Source organism: Anabrus simplex, chromosome 4 (genome assembly GCF_040414725.1).
Source record: "Anabrus simplex isolate iqAnaSimp1 chromosome 4, ASM4041472v1, whole genome shotgun sequence".
Lineage (NCBI taxonomy): Eukaryota > Metazoa > Arthropoda > Insecta > Orthoptera > Tettigoniidae > Anabrus > Anabrus simplex.
In genome coordinates, this window is record NC_090268.1 from 260,174,669 (window position 1) to 260,188,490 (window position 13,822).

At 39.8% G+C, this 13,822-nt stretch overlaps 1 protein-coding gene across 2 annotated transcripts in view; it reads right to left on the minus strand.

Annotated features, from left to right (window-relative positions):
• The window catches only part of Ctu2 (Cytosolic thiouridylase subunit 2), a 127,351-nt gene that overhangs the window by 108,836 nt on the left and 4,693 nt on the right, over positions 1–13,822 (minus strand). For both annotated transcript variants that reach the window (XM_067145516.2, XM_067145513.2), the window contains exon 2: positions 2,954–3,028. In XM_067145516.2, coding sequence (XP_067001617.2) covers positions 2,954–3,028 — 75 coding nt within the window. The remainder of the gene's footprint in view (positions 1–2,953; positions 3,029–13,822) is intronic.

Here is a 13,822-nt window from a genome sequence, read left to right on the forward strand (position 1 = left end):
TTTTAACCACGACTTTCCAGTCTGTTAACATTGCATTCTAGCAAAAATACTGACATTGTATTATTTTAGTTGGAATTAGCTGTGGTGTAATGTCCTGTTTTCTTGAATTCTGTTGGCTTTCTAATTATCTTCATGCCATTATAATGAAAAATGTCCAACTCAATCATGACTAGTAGTAGGCAAGGGGATCTGCCATTGTAATGAAAACTTGTGACTGGCAGTAGGCAGAAGGGCCTGCCAATACAATGAAAACTCTCTAAAACAGTCTTCACATAAGAAACAGTGCATCTCCGGTAACGTTAAGAGCTATGTAATTTAATAAAATCTTATTCACAACATGTACACTACTTCATTTACAATCCTGTATACAATGTAAAATTCTGTAGCAAAGCACGGGTACATCAGCTAGTTCTCATATAAGCATATTTCATCTACATATCTGTTCCAGGTGTAAGATTCCTTTAGAATCATTGTTGGTTAAGAAGTTGTTTTCAAAGTTATTTAGGAAATTGTTTGGTATTACACCTGACAATGGCAAGCCAACCCTTCCTTTTGACAATGATCTTCTCAATGATCTTCATTTGCTGGGTGAAGGCTGTCCCTGTTCGACTGAATTGCGAACCAGCCAGCCAAAAGATGTGGTTCAAATTACGCGAGCTGTCGACGTACAGAGATTTTTCACCTTCTAATACCCACTATGCCCATAAACTCACTATGATAAATTGAATGATTTAATATCGCCCTAGGTAACAAGTAAAGGAAAAACAAATATCCGATGGGTTTCCCTTCCTATCCGACTTCCCTTGGTCAACTTGTTCTTTTCTGGCCCAAACAGTATGAGGTTTGCAAGGCCTACTGAGTGTCTCATTTTCACGCCCTACATGGGCTTTAACTTTTTTGTTCATTCTTTAAAGGATCAAACTCTTCCTTTTTCCCTTCTGATTAGTGTTAAAAGGGTGTGGTAGCCTAGCTGTGCTTCCTTTTAAAACAATAATCATTTCAACAAACACTATTACTTTCAGACATTTAGTGTACAGTAATATTTATCACCATCCCCCATACTAGGACTTCTTTTTTGTTTATTCAAGTGTCTTCTTCTTTCTCTGCTCCTTTTCTCACACTCTGACTGGGTGTGGATTGTGACACCTGTCGCACGAGGATATGGCCCAGTTTTACAGGTGGATGTACTTCCTGACATCAATCCGGTGAGGATTTCCTTTTTTGTGTTTTAACTTCACACAAAGCCACGAAAGTTTTCAACGGCGTTGGGATAGCAAAGGGTTAGGACTAGGAGGGAGGCGACTGTGGCGTTAATTAAGGTACAACACCAGCATTTTCTGGGAATGAAAATGGAAAGCCATGGAAATGCATCTTCAGGGCTGCTGAAGACGGGGTTTGAACTCACCATCTCCTAACAGCTAGGTGGCCCATACTGCACAGCCCTGCTCGGTCCTATGTGGTTTAATGACATGCCTGGATAATAATGCCCCTCAGAAGCCATTGCATATTTCTTTTCCTTTTACCTGTTACATATGACAATATGAAAGATGCCAAATCATAGTGTAATTATGGGCACAGTCAAGCTGTCAGATGAAAAACCACTGTAAATCAACAGCTTGTGTCATACATAGCGCATCATCAGACTGGTTACAGTATTTTGTGATTAAATCAAACAGGACAGGCTATGGGGGGCAAATGAAGCATGTTTGAATGCATTCCATTTTGTTGAGAAGTACTTGCCCGATTTTCAAAATAATCACAGCACTGATTTTATAATGACCATAGTTTAAGGGTAGACTTAGAAAATGGAGTTACAGTGGAACCTCGATATCTCGAATCACCTCGGGAGCTAAATTTTACTTTGAGTTATCGAAAATTTGAGATATAGAGAATACTGCTTTTGACCATGTATAGTACATAATTGAATCATATGTATCTACGGGCTTATACTGAATACATTATTTTTAAGAGTATTTAAAAATGTACAAACTAACTCTATTTTACGGCATCACTTTAATTATAACCCGTATTACAGTGACTTTTTAGAAGACAGGATACAGTACATACAGTAGTGAAACAAGAAACACCTGTTAACACCTTTGGAAAAATCCGATAGTCTCTTCTGTTTGTTACTGTTAATCTTTCTTCCCTTCACGTTGAAACTTCCCATCAATACCACACAGCCAAGATTCGTAAATGGAGCTTGTCATCCTCGACTTCGGGGGTTGCTTTCGTATGTGACCGCTAATTAAATCACACCCAAGAAACAATGAGGATTCGCCAATTTTCTGATTACTAGAAGTTATAGTTTTTCGGTTCCCATCACATTAGCTCCCAGAATCACTGCAACCCTTTTTTTACTTGTTAACTGTTCCTCTCAAACCACAAATGCCATATTGCACAAAATTTGAGTAATAGAGTATTTTTTGGTTCAAGGGAGGAAATGTTTGCTTCGAGAAATCGAGAAATTTGTGCAACTAAATTTCTAGTAATAGAGAAATAAATACACGTGAAGAATTGGACAAATGGCCAAGAAATTTAAGTTACTTAGAGATACGGAAAATTTGAGTAACGGAGGTCCGAGATACCAAGGCTCGACTGTAGTTCCATTTTATTTAAAAGGCCCAATAGTGAAAGTGAAAACAGAATGTCAATACCTTTAACAGTTCACTGGTTACTTGAGGTGGACATCTTACTCATATAACAATGTATATGTGGAGGAGGAGGAAGAAGAAAGCAACAGAGTGGAAGAGGAAGGAGGAAGTTCAAATGATGATTTCCTTAGATTTTGAAGATCAGCTTGGTTTTATAAACTAATAATAGTCTGGTTTTGTAAACTAATAAGAAATATGTTATTTTTCCAAAACATACTGAAAAGTTAAGGTGTGTCTTGTAGTCCATAAAACCCAAAACAAATTTTTAAACTCCAAACTCCATAGAAGAAAATACTTACCTACAATAAGCATCTCGAATTCTTAGAACAACTTCTGCTTTATTCACTTCACATTTCTTGCATAAGGTTCCAACCCTAAAATAATAAAAATAGGAATAAAAACATGTTTCATATTAGAAATATTTTACAATTATATTTACAGGTAACCAAAAGACAGTATAAAGACAACTATGAACAATGGACGTACATCAAAATCACCCTTTCAATTAAGGTAAGGCCGACCCAGCTAAAGGCAAAAGTCAAAATTGAAGTTTTTGTTATTTATTAGATATTTGCAATGTAAAGAACACAAATCTGGTTAAAAACTTTCATTTTATGAAAAATAAGTACTTACGGAGACTTTGAGTCATGAAGGTGCACTATGGAAAGAAACGCACACTATTACAAGGTTTTTACATTTGAACCTACAATTTTTAACTATTACAGAGAGATTTTTGATCTCACTTCTGTTCTATTACAATCTTTATGTTTGTAATTATAAAAAGTTCTGATATCATGAGTTTTACAAAATCTCATTATATGCCGTGTTGTGATACTGTGTTTTCCTAGCATACAATGACTTTTGATAAAGATGTTGATTTAATTATTAAATTAATGTAGTATGGTCCACCTTTCAATACTATAATATGTAATATTCTAAATTACATTAATTAGGGACTAGTTTCGGCCAGGGCTGGCCATCTTCAGCCTTAATGTAAAACACCTAATAACTAAACAAATGTACATGCACACAACTGACATAAAACAAATGAAAACAAATATATACAAAGTGACATTAAAAACTGGGATGGAATTATGAATAAATTTGAAAATGAACTAGGTTCTAACATCTTGAGTATGTTCATCATTGAGAATAATTTCAAGTATTAATTTATATACACAGAACTGTTAGTTCTAATACTGCTGGGAACTGGTAAATGTTGATCCTGTAGTTCGTCATCAAATCTATTTGTGTGGTGTTAGCTATATGTAATCCATTGGACACTGCTGTAAATAACCACTAGCTGACAGGGAACTGTTAGATGTTGTTTCATCCTCAAGCAAAATAATAAATGAGATGCTCTCATGGTGCTTGTTAAATCTTGCTGAAAATGTTGTTGGACACTGTCAGGACAGCACATGAAGATGTGATTAACACAGATACATTGTGTCTGGTAAAAAAATTTTGCGATTCATTGCGGTGCCCATGAAGTTAACCTGATAAATTAGATCAAATTAAATTAATGAATTGAATGAGAGAAGGTGTTAGTTAGATGGCATAGGTTATATGAGACTTACCTCTCAATACAGCATGAGGTGTGTGGTCTATTGCTGAGTGTGCTTGAGACTAACTGTTGTGAGATTCAAATGAAAATATTATAGTATTGAAAGGTGGACCATTACTACATTAATTTAATAATTACATTGTACAGCAATTCAATACGGATCAGAACCATGAAGTTTATAACCTATGAAAGATGTTGATTCCCATAGGGAATCTGAAATATTTGTCCTGAATGAGTAAATTGTGTGCAAAACGCTGGCAACCAGGAATGAGTTAGCTGGAAAATTTATGATGCCCAATAACAGACCAACTCTATTGGTATTATAATGACTTTATCAAAAGCATCTAGGTAAAAGAAAGTATAAGGGAAATCGTCTTACACGGAAATTATCTGTGGTCCAGAAATCCAAAAACGGTATTTGTTTGTTCTAATACGCTCCTGCTAGGTTGAATGATGCTATGGTATCATTTAACAGGGCTAGAGTGCTGCAGAAATTTAACATTCAGCCAGGATACAACACAGTGAGCATTTTGAAAGAGTTGGATGGAATTTGCTTGCAGAAAGCAGACTTGGTGATGAAAGACATGAGAAACAGAGCCAGAAGAAAAAAGAAAAACCTAAAAGTAACCAAAGAGGACAAAAATAATCCAGAGTATGGGGCAGGAATATTTAAGAACTATCTGAAGTGAAAAATTGTGTTCTAATACTTCAGTTATATATTTTTCTTTGTACTTCGGCACCATTTTCAAGAAAACTTTTAAAGCTAGGTCCCTGATTCTTTCCCCACACATCAAGATGACCCTAATTAAGAGTAATAAGAGATTTTTCTGCAAGATCTAAAAGAAATTAGAAATTTGTAGGTACATTTTAGGGAAAAAACTGCACCTCTTAAGAAATGCATACTAAAAAAGTAACGTATTTGGTTTTGACAAATAAGCTTATTATAGTTAAAGGTGCAAATAATAAGCCTTGAAATTTCACGTGGCTAACCCAAACAGATTTTGAGAAGAGTGTACCAGAATTTTGAACATTTGTCATGGGCAAGACAGGCAGGTCTTTTGTACCCTAAGTAGCTATGGTGTGAAATTTCCATCTGAACAACCCCGTCACAAAGCCGTACGTGGTAGTGGGATATTTCTGTTTCTCGGTGCAAGAAAATGGTAAGAACCAATCTGGTCAGTTTTGAGTTACTGGAGTTTTCTGAATGTACTCTGTATGCTTTTTCTATGTTTATTATGAAATTGACTTTACTGGATTTCTGGTCATCTCACTCTTGGTTCAAACATTTCAAGAAAAGGCATAAAATTGGGAGTACGAAGGTAACAAAATCTTTATCCCACTTCCATGTTCACGATGAAGTCAACAAGGACAAGGCTGCAGAGGCATATCTCAAGACTGCCAGAGAGCGATTAATACACTACATACTCTCTTCTGTCTACAACACAGACTGACTCAAGTTAGGTTATGTGTATAACTGAAAACAATTTTTCATATATTATGGGCTAGGTTATGTATTTTGGTTTAATCATTTGCACTTAACTCACATATTATAGGTTAGGCTATTTTATCCACTTGCAAATAGTCCTTGATGTGATCTTTATTTTTTTTTGCTAGTGGCTTTACACTGCACCGACACAGATTGGTCTTATGGTGATGATGGGATAGGAAAGGCCTAGGAATTCAAAGGAAGCAGCCATGGCCTTAAGGTACAGCCCCAGCATTTGCCTGGTGTGAAAATGGGAAACCACGGAAAACCATCTTCAGGACTGCCGACAATGGGATTCGAACCCACTATCTCCCGGATGTAAGCTCACAGCCGCACCGCCCTAACTGCACGGCCAACTCGCCCGGTGATCAAACCATTCAGGAAACTACTGGTTATATGCATAGTAACTCGAGGGGAGTTAGGTTAAGGTTACATCACATTTATCACTATAAAAAACTGCCCATGTTTCCCAGGTTGCTCAGGAAAACCCCCAGTTAGTTATGTGTTAATGTCAGTGAGCTCTGGAATCTTTACGAGTCGAGAAAATATTGTATAATATGCTAGATGTTTGTAGATATCTTTAGGTTATGTTCCATAGTGACAAGCTTGTTCCAAGACAATTCTTGAAAGGAACGCACCAAGGAGTTCTCGATGTTATTAAAGAATCTTCCAGGGACCTTGTACAGTATTAATACTATGCTGTAAGAAAACAAAATTATCTAGAATCATTGCTAGTATATACACTGCCTGACAAAAAAAAGTTAAGCACCCAGAAGGAGTGGTTGAAAGTGAATTAAACTACATATGCTGAAAGACCATGTTTCTTTATTGAATTGATTACAATATGGGATAAAAGAGACAAGGCTGTTGGCAGTTACAGGTGGAATGCTGGCGCCAGGTCAGTATGACGACGCAACCCCCTGGCCGCAATGCGGTTAGGAATGGTGTCAAACAGCCTTTGGATCCTCTCCTGAGGCAAGTTCATTCACAGTTGTTGCAGCTGTCCCTCCAGATCCCGCAGGTTGGTACTGGGACGGAGTTCCCTTCCAATGTCATCTCACACGTGTTCAATGATAGAGAGGTCTGAGGGTCTTTCTGGCCACGGGAGGACCTCAACATGCTCTGGGCAGTCCATAGACACACGTGCTGTGTGTGGACATGTATTATCTTGTCGGAACACTCTCCCAGGGTGCTGTGCCATAAGGGGTAGGACGTGTGGATGCAAAATGTCTGTGCTGTATCACTGTGCCGTCAAAGTCTGCCGAAGCACTATTACAGTGACCTGAATACATATCCCGTGGCCCCCACACCACGATGCCAGAGATTGCTCCTGTGTCTCTTTTCACAATATAATAACTAAGATCTGCCCTCTGCTCTCGACGGTGCCAAACCCGCACACGATGGTCATCAGAGGTTATGGGGAAGTGGGACTCATCACTGAACATAATGTGACACCAGTCGTCCTCTGTCCATGCCAAGGCACCACTCCAAGTGCAGGCGTTGGTCTTTTGGTGTCAATGGCAACCGACACATAGGGCGGTAGGACCCCAATCCGGTGGTTGCAAGTCGTCGAGACATTGCGGGGGAACCCACAGAATGTTGTAGAGTCTCCAGTACATGGTAACGGATGGCGGGTACCGAAGTTATGGGATCCCGCAATGCTTAGCACAACATACAAAGGCCCACACTCGGGATGGTGTTTCTTGGTCAACCCAAGCCTGCACAACGTGACTGGGTGCCCTCGTGAACCCATTGAGTCCAACCGGCCACTGTGACATCTGAATGGCCCACATGCCTGGCAACTGCAAGATATGACCAACCAGCCTCATGCAGTCCCACAATGTGGCCTCTGTCAAATGCTGTCAATAGCTGGCCATACATGGAAAGATTTTTTTGCAGGCCTCGCCTTTGGGGCTAGATCAGACAGGCCGCCTGCCAGACGTGACCTTCAGAGACCCGGCCTGCTGCTCGCCATCAACTGTGACACCAAGCCTGCCGTGTTGTGCATCATAATCTGTCAACATTCCAGACCCTCCCGTTAATTGGAATGATCCCTTTGTTCTCGGCAGGCCAAGCCTCATCCGCTGGCCTTTCAAACTAGTTTGAAATCCTTGCCGGCCGTACTTAGAACTGTGCAACGAACATCGAAGCAGACGGTGTCAGGAGGGGAAAAAACCGCTCTTGCGGCTGTTGGAATGTGCATTTCGCTATATGTTAAATCATGCAAACAGAAAAATCAATCGAAGTGAATGAAATCATGGATCGGAGAGCGAGACATCTTTAGTCACATGAGTCTGATACAACACCTGAGAGAAAATGAACCGGACGATTACAAGAATTGTTTGCAAATGGACCACAGCGATTATGATATACTATTAGATAAGCATGTATGGATTTTTCTCGTTATTACATTAAATGTATGATATGTCTCAGTCTCATCCTTGGCTTTGACAATATGAAAGTGACTGAGGTATGAGCGATGCTAGTAATACCATTACTTATGCAGCCAGTCCCTCTTATGAATGGTATGAAAATATCACTCATAGGACAGCTGGCGCGTGCATTTCGGTGGGCTTAGCAGACTGATGTGCGAGCAACTTCTGGCTCGGTGAGGAAAGCAACGGGAAACTACCTCACTCCTCATTTCCCTAGTACGCTTCTTCAGTGATGCCTAGGTCATCTATGACAGCTGTTACAATAGATGTGTACGATCAAACCAGCCTTTGGGCTGAGTACCAAACATACACAACACATACATAATGACTTGTTTTGCATAGCTATTACTGGTGAACAGTCTAGCTGAAAGCGTATTTACTGTAGATATTGTAGCTTCTCAGCTGAAGTACGAGGAAAGGAGGATACTGAAGAACGCTTGATTGAGACACTGCGACACCTCATGTTTTAATTGCCAGAGACACAGCCGCTCTTTGTACATTTCAACAAATTTCTCTAGCAGTGCCTTTGTCCACTCCATGTTTTCCTTACAAGAGGCCTGATCTGTGAGGCGAGGTCCTTCCGTCGAGGCGCTGACAACAGGTCTCACCTGTTGCAGATAACGCCTCAAACTGATCTCGCTCACTAACGAGCAAGTCCTAGCCTGTCGGAACACGTCACCAAAGGCCTCGTCTGTCACAATTCCTTTCCGTGTATGGCCAGCTAGTTGGTGGATAGACTTTCAAATGCATCTGCGAGACATCGCGGGTAATTCGTACTGCACATGGTCCTCTCTGCGCATCTTGCGTAACTGTCTGACTCACAGCAGTTGACTGGTAACAACTTATCAACAATAAGACGGTGCCATCATGAATGCACTCTGGTAGCCATTCTACACATTACAGATCCTAGTAAATCTAATCATTTACTCACAAATCAATGGTATGCACGTATACCAATACTGGATCACACTTTCTGGGTGCTTAACTCTTTTTGTCAGGCAGTGTATATATAAAGAGTGTTGAGGAGTTAAGTTAGTGAGCTAGTAGTTTAAGAGGAGTTATGGAGTTGTGTTGTTGATACTGCTGAGGCAAAGATCAATTGCAGTTTAGTAGATTGATGTGTTGATAGTGTGTTGCTGCTCTTATACTGACATCACAATGGCAGGTCTTTTGTTAATGATTGTGTATTTTGTATGACATACACATTGTGATCAGTTCGGCAAGTGAGTCATAAGTTCAGACAGTCAGTTGTTGAGGCAGCGAGCTATAGTAGATCAGATGTAGGCCTACCATATTGATAATGCTTTTCAGATCGACTGTAAATTATTGTTTAAACCTAGGAATTATTGTCTATATATATTTCAAGTGTATTTGTGTTTAAGTTTAGTCAGTGATAGTAGTGGTGTTATAATGTTCACCTACATCAAGACCAAAGTGAATTTGAATGTGAAATGCAATCTAAATGGACACTGTCTCAATCAGTTAGTGTACAGACATATTCCTACACTGAAACACCCACAATGATGTGGATGGCTCATTATTGCCTACAGGAACCAAAAGGAACATTTGGTCCAATAGTGCCCAACAGTATGTTTCGAGCTGATAATACCATTGCCACTGCCACAAAATAAAAATTGTAACTTAAGAGTTGAAACAATAGTTTAAAGAAGGTTTCTTCCTGTTCCTTAAAGAAAGAACTGGTCTGCATTTGATTCATGGACAACATACAGCAACATGTCTTTTACTGCAAGAATTCCTGCCAGCAGAACCATCAAACTGTTCGAGATTCAGCCTACTACAACGGGAAAACCCCAATCACTTTTCAAGTTATTCTGGTAATGGACAAAAATCTGCACTGCCACTTATCAGAAAAAGGATTCCACTGGTATACCGTATTTAAATTGCAATCTCCTATCCATGATTCTCAGATAAGAGATATTCCTGATTTGCAAGCTTATACACAATATTCAATGACAAAGTAAATGTAAATTTAGACACAAAGAAACATTTTATTTCTTTTTTTAGATGTAAATAAGGACTAAGTTCCAAGAGCAGAGCAGATTTAAAATTTTAGCATATAGTGACTAATTTACTAGATTTAATTCATTTATGATTTGAAAATTTCTAGTTTAAAGTCTGTAATAAATGACATAGTAAGTAGGCCTAAGTAAAAGTTGAAACACAAAGAAATAGTTTAACAATTTCAAAATGTATATATAATTGTTCTGTTATGGTTCATGTTTGTGGGTTACTGTAGTCACGTCCTAGTTCGTGAACCATGGGCAACGGCTGAGTGGCCTAGTAAGTGGTCCTGAGAGTCGTGATACCAGTTGCTATGGAATGGGAGTGGGCATCTTGGACATATTCTGCGTCATGGCCCTCCTTGTGCTCAGGCGGCTAGGACTATACATTTCACCGGTGGTCCGTGACCCGTTAGAAGAGAGATCCTCACTTGGACTGTGTGCAAGTAGGGTAGCATCCTGCTTCATGAATTTACCGAGCTCAGAACATTTTAAGCAAGCCTCGGACCTATGGGAGTAATGGGAGTCCCACACCCATTTGACAGGCGAGGGACTCCTTGGAAACAACTTGGCGAACGAAATGGAATTCGATGGGGAGCTATCAATATTAATGGGGCTTATGGAAGAAAGAAGGTAGAACTGGCTGAGGCAGCGAAGAGGATGCATCTGGATGTGCTAGGAGTAAGTGATATTCGGGTAAGGGTAGATAACGAGGAAGAGATAGGAGATTATAAAGTGTATTTGACGGGTGTTAGAAAGGGAAGGGGAGATTCTGGGGTAGGGCTCTGTATCAGGAATACCATTGCACGCAATATAGTTTCTGTTAGGCACGTAAATGAGAGAATGATGTGGGTAGATTTGTCAGTTGGAGGAATTAGGACAAGAATTGTGTCCGTGTATTCACCATGTGAAGGTGCAGATGAGGATGAAGTTGACACGTTTTATGAAGCATTGAGTGACATCATAGTCAGGGTCAACAGCAAGGATAGAATAGTGCTAATGGGCGATTTCAATGCGAGAGTTGGGAATAGAACTGAAGGATACGAAAGGGTGATTGGTAAATGTGGGGAAGATATGGAAGCTAATGGGAATGGGAAGCGTTTGCTGGACTTCTGTGCTAGTATGGGTTTAGCTGTTACGAATACATTCTTCAAGCTATTCACCGCTATACATGGAAGGCTAGGAGTACCAGATCAATACTAGACTATATCTCAACAGACTTTGAATTCAGGAAATCTGTTAGGAATGTACGAGTTTTTCACGGATTTTTCAATGATACAGACCACTATCTGATTTGTAGTGAACTAAGTATCTCTAGGCCTAGGGTGGAGAAAGTGAAATCTGTCTGCAAACGAATAAGGGTAGAAAATCTCCAGGACGAGGAAATTAGACAGAAGTACATGGATATGATTTGTGAGAAGTTTCGAACAGTAGACAGTAAGCAGGTTCAGGATATAGAAAGTGAATGAGTGGCATACAGGGTTGCTGTAGTAGAAAGAGCAAGGGAATGCCCAGGAACAACTGTGTGTAAAGATGGGAAAAGGCGAACATCTTGGTGGAATGATGAAGTGGGAGCAGCCTGTAAACGTAAAAAGAAGTCTTATCAGAAATGGCTCCAAACAAGGGCCGAGGCAGACAGAGATTTGTACGTAGATGAAAGAAACAGAGCGAAACAAACAGTTGTTGAATCCAAAAAGAAGTCATGGGAAGATTTTGGTAATAACCTGGAAGGCTAGGTCAAGCAGCAGGGAAACCTTTCTGGACAGTAATAAAGAATCTTAGGAAGGGAGGGAAAAAGGAAATGAACAGTGTTTTGAGTAATTCAGGTGAACTCATAATAGACCCCAGAGAATCACTGGAGAGGTGGAGGGAATATTTTGAACATCTTCTCAATGTAAAAGGAAATCATCCTCGTGGTGTTGCAAACAGCCAAGCTCATGGGGAGGAGGAAAATGATGTTGGTGAAATTATGCTTGAGGAAGTGGAAAGGATGGTAAATAAACTCCATTGTCATAAGGCAGCAGGAACAGATGAAATTAGACCTGAAATGGTGAAGTATAGTGGGAAGGCAGGGATGAAATGGCTTCATAGAGTAGTCAAATTAGCGTGTGGAGTGTTGGTTAGGTACCTTCAGATTGGACAAAAGCCGTAATCGCACCTATCTATAAGCAAGGGAACAGGAAGGATTGCAACAACTATCGAGGTATCTCATTGATTAGTATACCAGGCAAAGTATTCACTGGCATCTTGGAAGGGAGGGTGTGATCAGTCGTTGAGAGGAAGTTGGATGAAAACCAGTGCGGTTTCAGACCACAGAGAGGCTGTCAGGATCAGATTTTCAGTATGCACCAGGTAACTGAAAAATGCTACGAGAGGAATAGGCAGTTGTGTTTATGTTTCGTAGATCTAGAGAAAACGTATGACAGGGTACCGAGGGAAAAGATGTTCACTATACTGGGGGACTATGGAATTAAAGCTAGATTATTAAAATCAATCAAAGGCATTTATGTTGACAATTGGGCTTCAGTGAGAATTGATGGTAGAATGAGTTCTTGGTTCAGGGTACTTACAGGGGTTAGACAAGGTTGTAATCTTTCACCTTTGCTGTTCGTAGTTTACATGAATCATCTGCTGAAAGGAATAAAATGGCAGGGAGGGATTCAGTTAGGTGGAAATGTAGTAAGCAGTCTGGCCTATGCTGACGACTTGGTCTTAATGGCAGATTGTGCCGAAAGCCTACAGTCTAATATCGTGGAACTTGAAAATAGGTGCAATGAGTATGGTATGAAAATTAGCCTCTCGAAGACTAAATTGATGTCAGTAGGTAAGAAATTCAACAGAATTGAATGTCAGATTGGAGATACAAAGCTAAAACAGGTTAATAATTTCAAGTATTTAGGTTGTGTGTTCTCCCAGGATGGTAATATAGTAAGCGAGATTGAATCAAGGTGTAGTAAAGCTAATGCAGTGAGCTCGCAGTTGCGATCAGCGGTATTCTGTAAGAAGGAAGTCAGCTCCCAGACGAAACTATCTTTACATCAGTCTGTTTTCAGACCAACTTTGCTTTACAGGAGCAAAAGCTTGGCAGATTCAGGCTATCTTATTCATAAGTTAGAAGTAACAGACTTGACAGTAGCAAGAATGATTGCTGGTACAAACAGGTGGGAACAATGGCAGGAGGGTACTCGGAATGAGGAGGTAAAGGCTAATTTAGGAATGAACTCGATGGATAAAGCTGTACGCATAAACCGGCTTCGGTGGTGGGGTCATGTGAGGCGAGTGGAGGAGGATAGGTTACCTAGGAGAATAATGGACTCTGCTATGGAGGGTAAGAGAAATAGAGGGAGACCAAGACGACGATGGTTAGACTCGATTTCTAACGATTTAAAGGTAAGAGGTATAGAACTAATTGAGGCCACAACACTAGTTGCAAATTGAGGATTGTGGCGACGTTTAGTAAATTCACAGAGGTTTGCAGACTGGACGCTGAAAGGCATAACAGTCTACAATGATAATGAATGTATGTATGTATGTATGTATTGTTCTGTTGATAAATATATTTGTACCAATGTACCACCGCTGAAGAAGATAGTAGTTAGCTCTCGAAACATGTACAGTAATTAAGTATAATAAAATATGTGAAGTATTGACAAGGCGGGAAA